Source organism: Chiroxiphia lanceolata, chromosome 1 (genome assembly GCF_009829145.1).
Source record: "Chiroxiphia lanceolata isolate bChiLan1 chromosome 1, bChiLan1.pri, whole genome shotgun sequence".
NCBI classification, from domain to species: Eukaryota; Metazoa; Chordata; class Aves; order Passeriformes; family Pipridae; genus Chiroxiphia; species Chiroxiphia lanceolata.
The window spans coordinates 39,094,611-39,115,220 of NC_045637.1; the positions used below are offsets into that span (position 1 = coordinate 39,094,611).

At 39.8% G+C, this 20,610-nt stretch overlaps 1 protein-coding gene across 1 annotated transcript; it reads left to right on the forward strand.

Annotated features, from left to right (window-relative positions):
* The first annotated feature begins 12,837 nt into the window (after positions 1–12,837).
* Positions 12,838–19,983, forward strand: LOC116797119 (cytochrome P450 7A1). The gene is made up of 7 exons (XM_032708377.1): positions 12,838–12,948; positions 13,060–13,435; positions 14,518–14,758; positions 15,407–16,020; positions 17,346–17,476; positions 18,277–18,452; positions 19,016–19,983. Exons 2-7 carry the CDS (start codon positions 13,356–13,358, stop codon positions 19,313–19,315), a joined length of 1,542 nt encoding a protein of 513 aa, XP_032564268.1. The 5' UTR covers positions 12,838–12,948; positions 13,060–13,355; the 3' UTR covers positions 19,316–19,983.
* Positions 19,984–20,610: the final 627 nt, after the last annotated feature.

A 20,610-nucleotide genomic window follows, 5' to 3' on the forward strand; every position in this document is an offset into this window, starting at 1 on the left:
GCTCAATTTCCAACTTTTTTGGTTCGGTTTGGAGTTTTGCTTTGGGTTTTTGTTTTGTTTTGTTTTGTTTTTTGGGGGGGGTGGTGGTGTTTCTCCTGTAATAAGGCATGCTCCAGTAACCACCTCTAATCAGCTTTGTTTGTTGTGTCTGCTGTCCAGGCATGGATGTGCTGTCCAGGCAAGCTGTGACATGCCAGAGCCATGAGGGGCAGTGTCCTGTGGTCCAGCACCTGTCTGGGCCTTCTTTCATGGGTATCTGTCAGAAGCTGTGCTGTCCTCCTGGAGAGGCTCCCCTGGAGAAACCATGGTGTAAAGTGTACCAGCAACAGGGAAATCCCAAAACAAGCTTGGAAAAAGGCTTTCATAAGTCAATTACCATAATTATTCCCCGTTTGCCTTATTTAGAGCATGCAACTACAGATCATTAAATATATATGAAGTGAAATTTTGGGCTTAGGGTATAAGTTCACAAAAATCCTGTGTTACGTGTCTTCTGGGCCAGGAGGGAGGGAGGGAATATAACTCTAGTTTAATAATGATAGATGATTACTGCTTTTGAAGTGCTAAATTTTCTACATAGCCAAAAGACTTTTTGAGCATAAGTGCGGTTAAAGGTTTAAAACTGTATGCTCACACCAAGAGTCTAACCCTTCATCCTGCAATGAGCTCGGTGCAGTGAAGCCCTGTACTCACCTTGGAGAGTACTGTAGGGTCCATGAGGCATGGAAATTGAAGATGTGTGATTGATAGTTTTCCAGGTAGTGCAGTTCTGCTGGGTGCCAGCACAGATAACTGAAGGGTGATGTTTTGATTTGATGTTGCATGCTCCTCTCATTGCAAAGACCTTTCTTCTCTCCAGAAAACTAGGTCATTATTTGCTATTTTCTGCATTACTTTATCTCTTGTCTTGGTCTTTCAAGACAACTCACTCTTATCCAGGTAGCAGCCTTTGTCAGTGGATGTCAGACCTGCACTGTCAAGGCACCCTCCCTGATTTTACCCTCAAGACTGTGATGGATGTTCATTTTCTTCATGATGATGTCCTAACCTAAATACTTGGTTCCATATACTCTATTACTTTTTGGGCATACTGTGTGTGCACTACTATAGATATGTAATCTAAGAACAAGCAAAGTCCAGGTTAAGGGCATCTATTGTTTGCAAGAAGTGGAACAAATGGCCAAGTTATCAGATTTTGCTTGTTGAAATTAGAATATCCATGGGCAACAGTATGACAATTTTCCATTGTCAGTGTACTGTTTGTGGCTTTTTTACTGGTCTAGTGCCAGCTTTCAAAGAATAATAGAAACCACCTACTGATCGATATCAGTCTCAGGTATTGCAAAAGTCTTAATAAATGTTTGTACCCAAAAATTCACATTTCTCTTTTGAAGCTGGAAACAGGTTGTGCTTTTGTTTATTAGGAAGCTCTCCACCCATTCAACAATGAGACATTATCAATGGTCACTCAAAACACATACAAATTGTGCAAGATAGCACCCTGTCAGCAATGGAAACAGAATAATTTTATTAAAGTAGTTCCATAGGTGGGGTAGTTATGAAGGAGTTAATGGGTCCTGCCCTAAGCCAGGTACAAGGAGCGTCCTGATGTGTTGTTTATATTTCTAGAATAAACCCACCCCAAACCAGCTTAAGTAACTGTGCTGCTGCATTGCACTGAGCTGTGCTGATATGCCTCTAGACTTTGTGAAAAAGAGTTTTTAGAGTTTACATATAGAAGCAAGAATTTCAGCATAAAACCCTATTATGCAGAAGAAATTAAATTCCAGAAGCTTTGCCCCAGTAAAGTACTCAATATTAGAAACTGCTGGGTCACTTTGGTTCTGATTCTCTATTCATATTTTTTTTTGATCTTGCCTTTTAAATGCATTATAACATATTACTTTCATTGCACCCTCCTCAGCCCACAGGGTGGATAGTGCTTACTGAGTGTATGATTTTCCAATGTTCAGTTGGCAGTTTCATGCCTAATTTCCTGTCTACTATTCAAACTCCACTCTAAAGATGGAAATACTAATGTTTTCACCATCTTTTCTAAGTAACACCCTAACGTCTGAGTACTGTGCAAACAATTGTTCATTTATTTTCTATCATAATCCCTGGGATACAGACAGGGAATTCAGGCACTTAAGTTGAATATGCGCATAACGCATTATTCTGAGCTCTCAGTTCTACAAAATTTTGTCTCATGTTTGTGAGAATGCAGTAGATATTTTGTTAAATCACCACCTTCCTGACTTCACTCAATGTTAAGTGTGCCCAGCATTTCTGCAGATTAGACCTAGAGCCTCTGTGAGGCAAATGGAAAATGAGCAAAACACAGGAACCACTTGTGGAGAGCCTGGCAAGAGGACTTATTTGTCACTTCAGGAGAGCTCTGTGGCAGAGGTGAGAACAGCGACTTCATAGCCTGACAGTCCAGGGTGTGAGCAGTAAGACATTCCTCTCTCCTCCTCAGTCATCAGACACCTTCAAACCTTTATAACAGGTGAAGCAGAGGCCCTGCAGAAAACACGCTCCTTCATGCAAGACCCTGAGTCAGTCCTAGGAGAGAGGAGACAGAAAAGAGAGCCAAGGAAGGGGTGGATATGAGTTCTATACAGGCGAGGAGGAGGGAGTGACTGTGCTCTTCCTGTACCTGATCCACAAGAGATATTTTGCTGGGAAGAACTTAAATAACCCGAACAGCTCTTTCCTATCTCTGATGTACATGTTTCAGTGTTTAAGGATCTATATTCTTTGCCCTCATATCATAAAGACTAGGTAGGCATAGCAGAAATAAGATCTATATTTCACAGTAGCCGTATTTTTTTCTGTTTAATTGTTTCCCCAGGGATTCAATGTTTTTTCCTTTCTCCCGGTATCTCTAAATCAACATTTGATCCATTTCATGTTGGATACAGTCTAGTTCAGGTTGTGGTCTCTGATTTAGGTGACATTCTGTTGTCTAGATGAATCATGAAACCAGATTAAAGAACTACAGACAGATCCCTCTACCCTGAAAATCAGAATCACGGAAAGATCTGCATAGGAAGAGACCTTAAAGATCATATCATTCCAAACCCCTGCAATGGACAGGGACACTTTCCACTAGACCAGGTTTCTCAAAGCCCCATCCAACCTGGCCTTGAATATTTTCGGTGATGGGGTTTCCGTATCTTCTCTGATTAACTATTCTACTGCCTCACTACCCTCACAGTAAAGAATTTCTTCCTCATATCTAATCAAAATTTCTCCTCTTTTCATTTTGCAGCCATTGCCTCTTGTCCTGTCACTGCATGCCCTTGTAAAAAGTCCCTCACCTGTTCTCTTGTAGGCCCCCTTTAGTTACTGGAAGGCTGCTCTAACGTCTTCCCGAAGAAGAAGGGGTTGCTCTTCTCCACACTGAGCAACCCCAGCTCTCAGCCTGGTTTCATAGGAGAGGTGCTCCAATCCTCTGATCATTTTTGTGGCTCTCCTCTGGACTTGCTGCAGTGAGTCCCCATCTTTCTTATACTGGACACCCCAGGTCTGGTTGCAGTACTCTGGGTGGGGGTCTTGCAGAGGGAGAGAATCACCTCCCTCGACCTGCTGGCCACACTTCTGTTGATACAGCCCAGGACACAGTTGGCTTTCTGGGCTGCAAGCGCACATAGCTGGGTCACGTTGAGCTTCATGTTGTGACCAACACACCCAAATCCTTCTCCTCAGGGCTGCTCTCAGTCCTTTCTCTGCCCAGCCTGTTTTTGTGCTTGGGATTGCCCCGTGCCAGGTGCAAGATCTTACATATATGTAAATAAAATAAACCAGCAGAGCATACCTCTGTTTTTTGCCTTTACTGGGTCAAAGTAATACACTGGAGTCATCTGAATGTGAAAATGAAGAAAGAATTAAGACAAACTGGAGAGCCACTGCCAAAGAAACTCCACTGGGATTGTCCAGCAAACATCATGATGGCTGCCAGTCAGTTGGTACAGATGGGGCAGACACTCTGGTGACTTCTCCTTCACACTTTGCAAACATAGGGCACAAATGTTTGTGACCAGCACAGCATGGGGAATCGTGAGCTCTGATGCCTCAGTGGGAGCCTGGCTCTTTGTCTTTAGATGCCACCAAGGATACATTTGAGCAGACACCAGCCTTTGGGATGAGGTGGTGTGACAGAGGTGGGCACTTCTCTTGCTCTGGCTACTGGGGCTGTAACCTCTGGCAGAAGAGGAGAAGGAGAGCTAAGGCCAACAGCAACGTCAACCGCTTCACCAGGGCTCACTAGTGGCATTTGTTGGAGAATTTTTATGGTACCCTGGAAGTGAATTAAACACACCTTTGTGATTAAATATAAATAACAAGTTAATTAATTTAACGCATTGGGCAGAGTCCCACCTCAATATGCAGTTCTACGTGGAATCTTCAAAGATGTGTCACAAGCAGATTCCTTATATACTTGCACCAGCACCATTCCAAGAGTATTTGCATGGGGCACCTCAGCATGGCTGTGGGTCCACCTCTCAACCAGCTCTGCTGCCCAGAGCTAGTCCCTGAGCTTGGGTCCCCCAGGATGGTTGCAAGACAAAGCTGAGACTATTTCTTACCTACTCACCAAGGGAAACTTCACTCCCTTGGAAGGAGTCTGTTCTGTCTCTGGCATTCCTGCTTCCAGACAATTTAACCCCTCCTTGCCCTCCATGCCAGATCATTCCTCAGACACGAATTACCACTGCTTAACAGTTATAATTAGAATTTCTTTTTTAATAAAGTCTGTGACTACCATAAGACTTTAGACCAAGCCAAAAACTTTGGGGCAGACTGTCATGGGAACTTGAATTGCTGTGGGTGATCAGAAGGCGACTCATCCAAAGGCATGTGTTGGTGTTGGCAGAGTGCCCTTACTTTTCTGGGGAGCTGTCTCCACACTGACTCAGCAAGGCAAATCAGGAGTGGTTTGCCGTAGATCAGGAGTGGTTTTTGGAAGTCTGCCACTGCATTTCTGACCACACCAAACCTGTTTCACTTCTGAGATCAGTCTTGAGCCATATAGCTACTGGAGCACCAATGTTTGTCTGTTTGTTAAGAAAAGCAATAATTTGTCCCCATTCGTAAACATTCCAGCTGTCTAAATGCTTCTGTCTTTTACCTTTTGTTTTGTCTTAATCTTTCTCACCTCCTGTACTCTGAAACGTCTACTTGTCATCTCTCATTCATCAGTTTTTTCTTCCTACGTTACCATGGTTTTTTTTGTACATTTCTGTTTTCATTTTTGTCTTTCTACTTGTAGTTTGTCTTTTCAACTGCAAAGCAAAGCTATAAGAAGTATATCTCTGATCTATACCTATTTAGGTTAAAAAATAATATAAAAACATATAAAAGGAAATGGGTAAAATCCAATATTACAGCAATTCTGGTAATGGAGAATCAATATTACTTGTTAAACATCTGCACAGAGAGATATTGTTTCAAATTAGCTATCTGCATTGAGTGGCAATTCAATTATCTCAGGCCAGAAGGCTGATTCACATTTAAAGGCAGTAGGCTGTGCTTTGGACAGCTTGTTTATGTAGTCCCATATTCATCTCTTTTTAATCTAATCTGGACCGTTGAGCAGCCTCACACTTTGAAGTTGGTTTCATATTATGATTGTTACACTACTATGCCTTATTCTTCCTTTCTTCTGCATAATGAAGACTTTATTCACTGCCATCATTTGCTTTTGCCAAAAAATAAAAAAAAAAAGTGCTTTGGCTGCATAGAAATATGATCATGAAGAGGAATGTATTGCAGAAAAGAATTGAAGCGATGACTGGCAGACTTCTGCTGCAATATAGAAAGGTACTCTTCAATTCTTCACTTCTATTATCTAATAAATATTGTATTATAAAAAGTAAAACATAGAGATAGGAAAAAATAATATTTCAGTAAATCTAGGAGTAGAAGGATGTGTACTTTCCCTTGGAAGAGTAAAATGTGGCTCAGTCGCATAGCTGTGTGCCCCACACTTCGTCTAATTCTTTGCATTTTGCACAGTCCAGTGAACCTCAGATCTACATTAAAAGACATGTTTATATATAGCTGTTCTTGGCAAAATTTCCTATACCTAGGTAATAGGCTAGCAGCAATCCACCAGGAGTGCTCTTGGAGAATGATCCCTGTGTTCATGTATAGATCTAAGAGAAAAGTGAAAGGATTCTGAAACCACAGAAAAACTCTATGAGGAAAGCAGTAGTGATAACCCCCAGTATTCATTTTCAGGCTACAGATCCTTTCCAGCTAGCTCCATTGTTAATCCAACTTCTCCATTTCCCCTAAGCATCTGGAGACTTCTCCAGTCCCCAGGTGGCCACAACAGACACTGAAATCACCAACAAGGGTAAGTCACTGGTGGTTTCCAACTACTGGTTACCTGTTGGCTTCTATGTCCCCTTAGATCTGCAGTGGCCATAGCTGGAAGAAAGAGTCCCTACTGTGGCTACAGGTGCCAAGGTGGTTCACACCCAGAATGGCATCCTACCAGTCAGGTGATGGACCTTTTTATTTCCTTTCATACTGGAGTGATGGAGGATGCCACTGCACAGGGTGATGACTTCAGCAGCAAAAGGAACACATAGCCAACCCCCCAGCAACCTGATGTGAGGTTTGCTGAAGCTGCATAGGCTGCAGGACTAGAAGGACACCAACACTTGCACAGAGAAGATGGAAATAGCTGTAAACAACAGAGTGGCTCTGAAGGTGCCATCCTTTTCACAGAATAGGTACTGGTGTCACTGGCTATTTTTAATATTTTCTAACTTGCCTGCCTAGTTACTAACTGACCATCCAAGACTGTACATTCTCCTATTACATTGCCAAAGCCTTGCAGCTATCTTCCAATCTGTTAAAGCTAAAACTAGATTTATTTCGTCTAGATGGGTGGCTTGGATAGGAGAACAGCAAAAGAACCCTTCTTTTATACTGTCCTTTGGTCTCCATTTAAGATGGCTGCTAAACCAACAGCCAAGGTATCTGTGAAAGCATTTGGTGCTTTCTTGGTGGTGGTTGAGCCTCTGCTGATTTGGAGCCTTTGTTTTTGACTTGCTTGGCCAGCATTATATTTTTTCCATGACAATCATGAAATTCAGGTGTCTGGAAAGACACATGCAATGTATCTAACTTGGATGTATATGTAGACAGAGGAAAGGTCTTCTGTATGTTTTCAGAAATAAACTTGGGCTTACATATTTTAGAATTTTAGTTTTGATCAGAATGGCAAAGCAAACCTTCCAAATGTCCCCTCTTACAATGCTTTGGTTTGCATTTGGTGAGGCAGACTAGGACTTCACAAAGTGCCTTTTTTGATTTTAGATAAATGTAAACTTTTGCAATACAGGAGGACATCTAATCTGTTCTCCTGGTGACATTCAGTCCATTGGGCCAGAGACATAGTGTGAAGACAAGGAAAAAAAAAAAGAGCGGACATCAAGTCTTCAGCACCATTCAATTTTACATATCCACTCCTATTGTCTCATGCTACTTGCTACTGCTGACTTAGACTTGGATGTATAGGGGCCTTCCAACACCTGAATCTCCTTGGATTCTCAGTGGAGACATAAAGTGAATTGTGAGTATGATGAAGGAGGGGACATAAATTAAGTGCTACACCTAACGGGTGCCCAACTCAGGCAGATGAATCATAGGATCATAAAATGGCTTGGGCTGGAAAGGACCTTGAAGATCATCTAATTCCATCCCCCCTACCACGGGCACAGATACTTTCCACTAGGTTCAAAGCTCCATCCAGCCTGGTCTTGAACACCTCCAGGGATGAGGAGTCCACAACCTCTCTGGGCAACCTGTTCCAGTGTCTCACCACCCTCACAGTAAAGAATTTTTTCCTTGTATCTAATCCAAACCTGTCCTTTTCCAGAGTAAGGCCGTTCCCCTTTGTTCCTCTCCAGTGTTCCTGTAAGCCCCATTTACGTATTGGAAGGCTGATAGCAATTTTTTTTTTTTTTGTCACGAAAGTGACAAAAAAAAAGAAGATAGAAAGGAAGAAAAAAAGAAAGAAAAAGCATCAGCAGAAAAGCAAAGGCAAGAAAAGCGGGGCAGAAGGTGTTGTTACATTCCCTGCTCCACCTGCTGGAGCAGCCCAGAACTGCTTATCATGTTCGCCCAGACAATTATACTGCAGTAATCTTCTAGCTTCTTATTACCTAACTACCTTTTTCCAAATAATTGTTTGGTAGCAGTGAGCTGTAACATTTCTGTAATCATGTCTGAGATCTGATTTCTCCCTGTTCAGTGTTTTGAGCACATGCAATTAGGCATCTAGGTGTAATAAAACAATATGGAAGCTTCTGTTTTGTTATCAGATGATATGATCCAACTCTGCAGTTGTAAAAAGGGAAAAAAAGTTTGCTTTCAGAGGATGCAGTTTACTGCACTGGGTGAGGGTTAATAACTCCTCATGATTTATTTTACAGCCGTTTACTTTCCTTGCTTGGGTTCCCATCTCAGTTCTCTTTTGTCTCCACTTTCATAATTGCTCTCTTTGCAGTTTCTTTTCTGTGATACTTGAAAAAAACTTTCATAAATCTTAGTATTCTTAATTGTTAACAGCAACCATAAGTTTAGTAGTTCCCTTTTCTACAGTTTTAAGGAAACCTGTCATACTAGAATGCAACATATCATTAAAATGCTCTCATTCAAAAAAAGGATGGTATTTGTTGTCAAGATTTAGTTTCCAATGCTTTATATTAAAGGGAAGATAGTGGCATTGTAAATTCTGGGTTTGATAGAAACCAAATTTTTAATTGACATTCCTAAAGAACAAAGAAAATCCTAGACAGAAAATGAACTGATATGCTGTAAGCAAGCCAAGTACATTATTTGATATATGAGTACATTCAGAGGATACTCTGAGATAAATAGAGAAATATTAACTTGGTCATTAGAGGAAACATCTGTCCATACTATTAGTTAAATGCTGCGGGGCAATTGTCCTGGAACAGGATGCAAATAAACCCAGCTCTCAAGCTTGTCCAACTTAATAGCCCATCAATGTTGATTATCCTAATGTAAATACAAGGCACTGTATATTCAGAATGCTTCATCATGAAAAAAATGACAGGGTCAAATATGTCACAATTATATCAGATTCACAAAAGAGTTGTATCTCTACAGTCTACAGATAAATAAATAAATAAATAATAATATTCATCATCATCATCATCATCATGCTTTTTAAAGAAAGGAATATGAGCACACTATTTTCCTGGAGCCAGATGACTCACACATTCTGCAGATGGCAGAATATAACTTCAGCAAAATCTGAACCCTTTCAACAACCATGACATTTGCTAAAACAGAGCTGTAGAATGATACAAGAGTAACATGAATTTATTTTAGATTGTGTAGGTAATTAAATAATCAAACCAATTGGCATTATTCTCTACAGTCTAAAATACACAGGCATGTAGAATAAATGCCATTTTTGTCGCATAGAAACAAGAAATAAATACTGACTCTCAGAGTTCAATCATTGCCATAGAACAAAACACCCAAGTGCCGCACAAGGGGGTTTACCAGTAGGTGGTGACATATAATTTTTATTGGCTATTTTCTGGTTGCAAAAAGTTCTGAGCTACGAGCAGCTACACTGTGCAACTTCTTGTTTAGGATTTGCTGTCATATTCCTGCACCTTTCTGAGATCTCTTTTACACGTTTCACAGCTGCAGAAATGTTTCACAGCTGCAATTGCATCTCCTGGCTGTAGCACATCAACCTGATCCTCTTCTGTGAACTGGAGGGCTGACTTCCCTCTGCTGAGCAAAATGGGATTTTTGGTGGTTTCAGTGGTTTTTTGTCTGCCAATGAAAGAAATTAACCCAGTTCTTGAAACGCATGCAAGAGAAAAAAGTCAATCTTTATAGCATGTACCTCCTATTTACTTCCAGTGAATAAACAAGTTTTGTAATTAGCTGTGTGGAAATCTGCTATTTACTGCCAAATGTAATCAGCAGTCTCTCCTAACTCCATCACACCCTTCTGCGCACCAGTGCTCCTGAGTTATGAAGCCATTAGTAGCCCTGGAAAAAAATTATTCACCTCAGCTTGCCCTATCTATTGTTTTCTATTAATTTAAATACCTTGTGAAAGCCATATAGCTACAATATATGGCATAAAGCTGGGGTCTGGATGGTTAGCGAGTTGTTTTGGAGCAGTAAGACGAAGCAGGACTGAAGGCTTCAGGAATCGCCATAAAAATGAGCTGGGCCTGTTTGTTTTATGGGAATAGTATTGGCTCCATTGGGACCATCTGGAGCAGAGGGGATAGATAAGAGTGCTCCTGGCAGCCTCTGCCCACAGCCAGTGGGTGTATCTGGGTGAAAAGGGTCTTGGTGTCCTTTGAGGGAGAGCGGTGTGGTGTAACCGCATCAGTCTTGACACAACTCATGGCCCTGAAGACACAAGCAGAGCTTTGTAGCTGCTGACTTTGCAGCCAGTGTGGGCAGCCAGGCTGGGGTAGAAGCAGGTGCTAAATGCACCATACTGAGAAAAAAGCATGCTCTTTTGCCTGCATCCATGTGCTGTTGAGCTGCTCTTTTTGGACTGTTTTTAGCTCAGTGTACACAAAGGCTTATCTGAAAGGTCTGATTACAGTTGTTAAAAGGTTCTGCATTTTCAAACTACCATCTTAATGCATTGCTGAGTTCTTGAGGGATAAACACCCATATTCAAACCTGCAGTAACAAAGGCTTATACATTCAAAGATTTGTAGTACTTTATTCCTCAAACTGCGACAATGTCATTGGCCTGGGTTGAGTCTTGAGCCCAAGTCATGCCAGTTCTTTGCATTAAAATTCATCTTACCATTTATACCAGGAGCCTTCTTCATGAAACCAAGGCAAAACAAGTTCAGTATGTTTTTTCTGACTGTATCCATAACTCCTGTGGGTCACCCTCTTGGGTAGTGGCAAGAGAGCCAAGCTCACACACAACATACAGTGTGCTGCAGAAAATGTAGTATTTGTCAATCAGTGGGACCACATAGTGCCTTCAAGCCCTGCTGTGCAGATTGGTGGCAACTGTCTGACTTGTGGCAGTGGGAAATGGGACCCAGTGTCCATCCAGATATTGTATGTCTGTCTGAAGTTGAAGAACACCAAAATACCACACCCAGAACATCAGGGCACTCTACTGGCACTGCTGAAAAATCAGGAAGGTCTAATGCCCACTAGTATAAATGAAAGGAGATTCATACTGAGAAAGTATTATCTATGGCAGACAACACTCTTGCTTGACTTTATCACAAGAACGCATATCACAGGCTGCAGCCTGCTATAGTACTGGCTGGCTTTAAGTTGTAGATTGGCCTATTTAAGACTTCCCTGAGAGAAAAACAGGTAGCCTGCCAAGCAGCTCCTGTGCTCTGCCTACTGGTTATACTTCTAGTACTATTATATACGTACAAAGCAGAAAGTGAAAGAAGGCGGGCACCTTAGAGAAGTTACTGCTGCTGTTTGCTGGCAACAGGATGCCATTTATAAATTATGTTATCATCACATTGCAGTGCAACAACCTAAAGCATGGAAGGAAAAGGCAAGTGTGCCTGACAGCTCTATTGAACACAGCACAGGATAGTGTGAGGAGCCACAGGCAAGTGTTGCTGGTTAAATGTTATTCCTGTATGTTGAACACAAAACTGACAGTAGCTTCTGACTTTCTTGTTCAGTGTTGTTTGTACATAAAAAAGGCCAAGATCTACACATGCAAAAAGAATTAGACACAAATAGGATAAAATTATTATGCTTGTTTAGGATGAGGAAGTCATAGGATAAAGTCAAAGATGACACCCAGAACTGAAATTTTCCATAACAGAAACAAGCAAGGAATGGGAAAACAAGGTTTTTATAAAGCAATTATGTAATAACAAACTAAATTCAGCTGATGAAAAAGAATTTTTCATAGGAAAATAAAAGAAACACCCGTGCTTAAAGGAAAATGTGGTAGGACTGGATCTTGAGCTTACACAGCTCAAAAGGAGTTTTACATCTTTTAGATTAAGTGAGGACAAAACTCAATGCTGCAAAAAGGGATTATTTCTTCAGTATAGCAACTTTAAAATTGCCTCAAATGTGATGGCATATGCACAGTTACCCCATACCTGCCTTAGTTTGAAGCCAGGACAATATTCCCGTCTGCCAGATTTGCATGTCAGTGCCTTCAGTGTAGTGTTCAATTGTGACAGCAAAAAGTCCAAATCTTCACTGTTTTATCACACAGCTGTAGGGACACCAACAAAAAGTAGTACAGAAGTGAGCCTGAAAACCCCTTTGGTTTTCTCTTAGAAACCTAGTAGATGCTGGATGACTAATGAAACATCGCTATACCTGAGCTGCCTCCTTGATGGCTTGGTGCCAGGTGCTAGGAGCAAGCCAAAGTTTGAACTCTCACAAGTCAACAACAGAAAGGGGAACAGGTTTAATGGGAAAATAAAAGGTGATCCAAAGACAATGAAAAAACCCCCAAACTAGTGTGGTTGTTGAATCCTGCTTTTTTCTCTCTTGTGCTGTATTACAGAAAGCATCCTTGAAAATGTTCAAGGCCAGGTTGGATGGGACTTTGAGCAACCTGGCTGAGTGGAAAGTGTCCCTGCCAAGAGCAGGGAATTGGACCAAGACGATCTTTATGGTCCCTTCCAAGCCAAAACATTCTATGATTCTATGATTCATTCCGTGATTTTGTGAAAGCCCATTTTTTTTCCTTTCTTACAGATAAATGTTGTTAGAGGAAGTGAGTCCACCTCCGCAGCCATCACTTTACCCAACAGCTGAACCCTGCTGTTCCCTCTTGCAGTGGCACACCAGAGCCAGGCCAGTCCACAAGAAGGAGAAGGGAGGGGGAGCAGGCTGGCAGCTGAAGGACAGCACAAACTGCAGTCACCAGTTAGCCGAGTCTGAATCTTCTGGACAGTGGTCAGTAGCCATTTCATATATTGCTAAACTTGAACCATAAACTGCAATTGGTAAATCTGCAGGATTAATCAAAATACACCTGACTGACCTTCACATTATCAACTATTACAGCTGTGTGGTTACTTTGGAACCGCTACTGATATGTGACCAGCTCAAGGCCAGCTCTGCAACTGTCTGCATCAATCCAGCGAAGATCTCTGCAGAAAGGTGCCAGAACAGAGGCAGAACAAGCTCTCTCCAGAAATGGTTAATCAATAGCTTCTAGGCTGATTCAGTGCTATCAGGTTCAGTGGTGCACCCACTGTATATAAATTGTGACCTGTCCTGTTTGTCATTCTCAGTCACCTCTCCTGCCATACTAGTTGTTACCAGTTCTCCCCTTGGAAGTTTTTTGGGCATTACCAGAAATGTTCCTAGCATCCTGGATCTGGGGAACAGCAATAATACTCTGTTGTACATTTTGTTTTCTTCTAGGAAGGAGAAGAAGGTAAGCAATCTGTTTGTACATGCATCTCAGTGTACCTATCCTTTATTTGTGTCAAATGTACCGTGTACATAACTAAAAGAACTGTAGTCTTAAGACTGTCAGATGGACAGATGCAGGATAGCATAGGCAATGCTGTAGTTTGGTCTTTTCATAGGTTTATGGTACAATAGAATTTTTGTATATGAACTTTTTAATAATAGTGTAGTAATGCATAGAGGTAGCTGTAGATACTAATCTATGCATAAATGAGGTATTTAAAATATGAATATGCATGCTCTGATTTCCTAAAGTTCTAGACAATAGTTTTACCTGCATTGTAATCACAGCTAATACTTACTTATATCTAATTATATATTATATATTCATATAATAACCATTAATAATTTACTGGAAAAGCTAAAGTACTATATGAAAGTTATTTTAGTAGCCATGACATCCTTATACAGGAAGGAAGTTTTCTGATTCAGAAAATAAAATCATTTAAGCATATGCTTCACTTTAAGCATATGCTTAAGTTAAAGAATGTGCTTGATGACACTTTTATGCTTACTGAAGATCATAGCAAAATTCCCACTGTTTTCAGCAAGGTCTGGTCCATTAATGGATTATGCCAATAATAGCAACGTTTCTGCACTAAAAAGTTATTCCACTTGGTATTCAAATGAAATCATGGATACCATTGCCCAAAAATGTATCAGACAATATTAGTGTGATGGATTATTTATTAATGTCACAATTGCATAACTGTATATTAGCTAATGGCAACAATTTTGCATTTAAACAGGTGAAAAATATACTTCTGATATAGGGAAAAGAAAGATGATATAATCAAACTGTGTTTTATTATGTTTATGAATGGTACAGGCCGTTAAAGTTGTTCTTTCTTACGTAGAATAGACCTCACAATAGGTTTAGTCCTTAAAGGAGAGAAAAATATTTGTTAATACACTATTTGTTTGGGATTTTTTTTTCATTGTTTTACATTACAAAAAACCTAGCATCAGTATTTGACTTACCTGGTAGTCCTAGAGAAGTGATCTTTATACATACTTATAAATACAGCTTTTGTTTGTGTTTTGTAGGCGACAAGGTGAGCCACCACTTGAAAATGGGTTCCTTCCATACCTGGGCTGTGCCTTGCAGTTTGGTGCCAACCCCCTTGAATTCCTCAAAGAAAAGCAGAAGAAGCATGGCCACATCTTCACTTGTCATGTAGCGGGGAAATACATTCATTTCCTCACTGACCCTTTTTCATACTGTGCATTGATGCGCCAGGGAAAACATTTGGACTGGAAGAAGTTCCATTTTGCTACTTCTGCCAAGGTACTGCTGGTTTTAATATCTAACATGCAAAGTATCTGCTGACATACCCAGTTAATTCTTACAAGCATAGCTACGCTTTTGAGATAGAATTTTTTTCACATTTCTGCACTTTTACTGATTTAAAACATTGTGGTCTTTTTTCCCTTTCCTTAGTGGAAAGGCAGTTTGCAGTGATTTGGATTGTCTAAGACTGTACATTATTTAGCAACCCAGTATCCCAAATTGTTAAAGCAGAAACACAATTGCAAAATGACAATGTGTCTTGCTGAATCTGAAACCTTCAGAAGGTTCTTGCTACTTTGGAAGATTTGGTCTAAATGCCTTAAAAAATTATGTATCACAGTAGGAGCTCAGTTGAACTGCTATGGAAGTAAGCAAAAAGGCTCCTGTTGATGTCAATGGCAGTTGAATGAAGGTGTAGGTAACCAGGTCATTTATTTGTAAGCATCTATTTGAATCTATTTTCACTGGCTACTTCACTGCTGTGGATAACTGAGAAAGTATCAGTTCTAGTATTAATAGCCCTTATTATGTGTGCTTCCTTCTATTAATCTGTGAAGTTATACTTTGGTTTTCATTTCTGTTAGACTTTATCATCAAGGTTATGACAGGCCTTACTTATCATGCATACAATTTATTTTGTGACAGGCTTTTGGGCATGGTAGCATTGACCCAGCAGAGGGAAACACCACTGAAAATTTTCATCAGACTTTCATTAGAACCCTCCAAGGCAATGCCCTAGATGCCCTCATTGAAGCAATGATGGAAAACCTACAGTATGTCATGCTGCAGTCAAGAACACCTAAACTTCAGTCTAATACCTGGGTGACAGAAGGACTTTATACATTCTGTTGCCAGGTCATGTTTGAGTCTGGCTTTTTAACACTTTTTGGTAAAGAATTTAATTCAAATAATGACAAAAACCTATCATCAAAGCAGGAAACTGAGAGAGCTCATATCCTAAATGCCCTTGAAAACTTCAAGGAATTTGATAAGATTTTTCCAGCCCTTGTGGCAGGGCTGCCCATCCACCTCTTCAAGAGTGCCCACAGTGCACGAGAGAAGCTGGGAGAGGCACTCCTCCATAAGAACCTCCTGAAAAGGGACAACCTCTCTGAGCTTGTCACCCTCCGCATGTTCCTGAACGACACTCTGTCAACCTTCGATGACATGGAAAAAGCAAAGACCCATGTGGCAGTGCTCTGGGCCTCTCAAGCCAACACCATTCCTGCCACATTTTGGACCTTATTCTTTCTTCTTAAGTAAGTCCCAATGTTTCTTGTTCCCAGAGAATAAAAATGTTTGTTATCTTTCAGAAACCATTAATACAGGCCAATTCCATGGCTTGATACTCCATCAGTGTTAAAAAACTTACTGTTTGCAACAGACATGGTATGTTGTTCTGGGCTTCCACAGAAACCATCTTCACTCATCTGAGGCCAAGTAGTGATAGCAGAGAGCAACCCTGTAGAGTTCTTTTTTGAAAAAAACAACACTCCAGGGCAATGCTACACTTTGCCAAGAAAGCTTTGGAGTAAATCTATATGATATGACATCAAAAGTACTAGTTGCAGTCAGAGCATTAATTGCATTAAAGGCTCCCAATATAACTGGACGTTTTTAGGCCATCTCACTTGAGCAAGCAAAATGAGCTTTAACTTCATTATTGTTTTCACAGGTACTTAATAGAAAACAGTTTATGCATCGATAGATCCTACTGAGGTTGCAGTGTAGACTGCAGCTGCCAAGCTTGTTACTCATTGGACAAGTGCACAGTTCAGATAATACTATTAAATATGCATTTTAGAGTGGGCCTCTGTAGAGTATAATTTACTTCAGCAGGACTAACTCTGAAGTATGTGTCTAAATTGCTGACACATTTATTTAGCACCCTCATATCTACCTGCCAATGCTAATCTGTGATATTCTTTACTGCTTTTCACTCCCAGAATGCATTTGCTTTAGGTTTTCTGGACTTGGAGTCTTTTAACACCCTGATTGTGCCTTCATCAAGACACTGTTGCATCCTGTTTTATTGTCTATATGTATTTTACCATAGCTTATGTATTTTGTGTCTGTAAGAAATTCTAGAAGGTGAAAGATACTATGTGGGTTTTTTGTATTGGGAAGACTCTTTTCAGCTAGATGGAATATTGCCACACCAGACAACATAAATGATGTTATAAAACTGATCTATAATCCTGTTCCTAAACTTTCTAACTGCAGCAGGGCTATTTCCTAATCTACAAATGGCTGGTTTGTTTCTTATTCTTGGCATTGATTTTTAGTGACATTACTGTTTATTACCTGAGTTACACATATCAGTTCTGTCCCACTTTCCATCTTGCCATTGGAGACCAAATCAAATATTTGGGGTTCTTTTTTTTTTTTTTTTTGAGCTATCATACCTTTGCCAAGACATGATGAAGGGGAACTGCAGCATTTTGCTGCAGCATTTTCATTTTAGAAGGTTGTGCTTGTCAGCTAACAAACCAATTTTTCGTCAAGAAGAAATGTAATGGCAAAACACCTTTTCAAAGCATTCTGAAGTGTAAATTATGTTATACCTTTGCTCTCTTGATCTTAGGAGTCCAGAAGCAATGAGAGCTGCTACCAAAGAAGTGCAAAGTATTTTGGAGAGTGCTGAAGAGAATATCAGCTTAGATGGCAAACGTATTTCCTTGAACCGAAAACAGCTGGATAATATGCCAATACTAGGTATGGTTATTTTATGCAGGAGTACCAGAAATCACACTACGATTTCCATGGTCTTCAATTTATTACCATATAAGTGCATGCTATGGAATTAGCAAGGAAACAGTACAAGAAACTGTATGCTCCTTAGCGGTAGCCAACACAGTCAGGATTCCAAATGTTCCAGGTGGTACTGAGAGTATGAAAGTGCACATGAATAGCATTTTTTCATGGGTAATGTCATGTCCCAATACTCTTACACAGCTACCTAACATAGTACTGGAGATCTGTGGATAATTCCAAACAATATTTTGTTTGGTTATGTTTTTAGCTCAAATAAAAAAATGTTTATATTTTCACTACTTTTGCTTTAAAAAAAAAAAAGTCAGCGTATATTGAAACAAAAAAATGACCCAAATTACTTCTTTTCTGAGCACAGGTTTCTATGTAGCATCTCTTAAAGTTTTAGAATATCGTGCTCACTGCACTGGTTCTTTTTCTTGTTATGTTTCCATTTTTCACTGGTTCATTCTTTGTCTCAGAATGACAGTGTCTCACTTTCAAACATTCTGTTGCATCAACTATAAGCATTTTTCTAGGGGAAAATGGATTAGGTTCTCGGCGTTATCTACAGAACAGATAGAAATGCTAAAAAGAAATGAGAAAGATACTTGCTTAGGCATTTAAAAAGTTATAAATAAAATATTTCTTCTAATAAATTCAGGGTTTGATAATGGGTCTGAAATACTTCAATATGCACGACTTTCCCCAAGAATGTAAACATACTATTTCCATGGTAATCGTTCGTTTTCCTCTCCCAACAGACAGCATCATCAAGGAGGCAATGAGGCTATCGAGTGCATCCATGACTTTCCGAGTTGCCAAGGAGGATTTCACTTTGCACCTAGAGAACGATTTTTACAATATTCGCAAAGATGATGTTGTAGCTCTTTATCCTCAACTGCTGCATTTTGATCCAGAAATCTACGCCGATCCCTTGGTAAGTATTTTTCAAAGTGCCCTAAGCATGGAGCTCTGGCAGAAGCTAACAGGCCTTTATAAAGACAGTCTGTTCTTACACCTGGAGATCTGGGCAAGTAAAAGAATAAAGTCAGTGCAAACACTCTCTGCAAAATGTGTTTTAGTGTAACCAAAAAGTGTGCTGCCAGCCCAAAGAGTCTTCTACTTACTACCTTCCTCAGGGAGGGAAGATCACCCTTATGGGGGTCTTTGAAGAAGGACAAGGTTAAGGATAGTATTTTCCCAAAGGCAGAGAATGAGAATTCTTCCAGTTCTGCTGCACAGACAAGGATGCAGGTTATAATCTTTATTTTTAGAGGTCAGGAAAGAAGAGTTACTAGCAAAGAAGCTGGGATCATGTTCTGCACAACAGAACTTCTCAGTGGCTACCCTTTCTAAAGCAGCTGTACATGCTGTACGTGCTGTACGATGTTTACTGCTAGAGGCTCTGCTTTCCCAGCCTTCATTTTATGTCTCAATGGCTTTATCTGGTCTTTGGGGGCATTCAAATATCAAGTGACTCTTTCGTGTGTTTAATTACAGACATTCAAATATGATCGCTTTCTGAATGAGAATGGAGAAGAAAAGACTGACTTCTACCGCAACGGCCGCAAGCTGAAGTATTACTACATGCCATTTGGGACAGGCATAGCAAAATGCCCTGGCAGGTTATTTGCTGTCCATGAAATTAAACAATTTTTAACTTTGATGCTTTCATATTTTGAGATAGAGCTTGTGGACAATAATGTGCAATGTCCTTCTCTAGATCAGTCCCGTGCAGGACTGGGTATTTTGCAGCCATCAAATGATATTGATTTCAGGTATAGACTGAAATGCTTATGAGTATATATTTTACATTATGCATATAGACTATGTAGTATATAAATATACTATATAACACATACTTTATATACATTTTATGTATATATGCAAACGAAACATTTCAAGTCTTGGGGGGAAATCTATACGAAGATGCTAATTTCCCAGTCTAATGAAAAATGTTTACCAGTATGGTACCAACATGCAGTGGGTTTAATGCACTGTGTTGATGAAAATGTCTCCCTTTTTATCAATCATTTGGAAATGCAAGTTAAGATTTTGAATTGCATTTGTACAGTAGCAGCTTTTTTTCTGTCAGCAAATACTTTCCCACAGTTACTTAGAATTTCATCAGCTAATTCAAAATAATTGTCAAGATTAAACTAATTAACTAATTAACTAATAAATTAAAACTTATTCCTTTTTTTAACTGAAATTTTTGGGGATGGTGGTTCTCCCCACAGGTGAAATAAAGTTTTTGTTGTGTAGAGGCAGATTCACAGTGGGGAGAGAAGAGTTTCCTGGGGAAGTACCTTTATGGTTTTATGAAAAACTAGAAAAAGACTTGAATAAAACCTACAAAAATGTTCACGTTCAAGTGAAACTGCAAGACTTGTATTATATTCACTGTAATATACTTATTTTCAGAAACTTGTAACTGTATTAAAATAAATTATATCGGCTGAACCAAATGCATTTCTAGACTATTTTTTGTTTATGGTCTTAACATTATCAAAGATTTCTGCACTGATCCAAAGCCCCTAAACCATTTTCAAACTAGCCAACTCAAATACCAGTATGGAGATAAATAAATACCCACATTATATTCATCAGTGGTTCTGGCTGGCTTTTGACCCATTGCCTAAACTCTGTATTTCCATAAGCCTCCTTAGGTCTTCCTAGTCTAATTCCATTAAAGTTATCATGGGTAGGATGCCCCTGCATTTCATTTTTAGTGGTGGCATGTCCATAAGAACAATTGTTCCAGGGTTAGTATAATTTGGTTCTCTGTAACATCCCCATCCCTCTCTGCTGCAAATGACAGATGTATGTATGTCACGAAATTCCATTTTTTTTAGTGAAACATCTGAAAGAAATAGCTTTCTTATCATCTGCTGATGAAAAGAACAAATGGACTTAAAAAGTTGTTATCCTAGTTTTGTGTGTTTCTAAGGGCTTATGGTCTGACCTTTTGTCCTTGACTGAAAAGTAAGCCTCATCACACACAAGGAGATACAGGGCTATTACATATTTTCAAATTTCACATTCTGGCAAGACATCAAGTCTAGTTGATAGAGCTCTTCCTAGAATTTTCGATT

Bases quoted from the DNA above. Each gene is read 5' to 3' on its own strand.
- LOC116797119 (XM_032708377.1), top strand. From the start codon at position 13,356: ATGTTCCTAGCATCCTGGATCTGGGGAACAGCAATAATACTCTGTTGT. The intron at 13,436-14,517 runs GTAAGCAATCTG...TGTGTTTTGTAG, and splicing joins CTTCTAGGAAGGAGAAGAAG to GCGACAAGGTGAGCCACCAC. The intron at 17,477-18,276 runs GTATGGTTATTT...CTCTCCCAACAG, and splicing joins GGATAATATGCCAATACTAG to ACAGCATCATCAAGGAGGCA.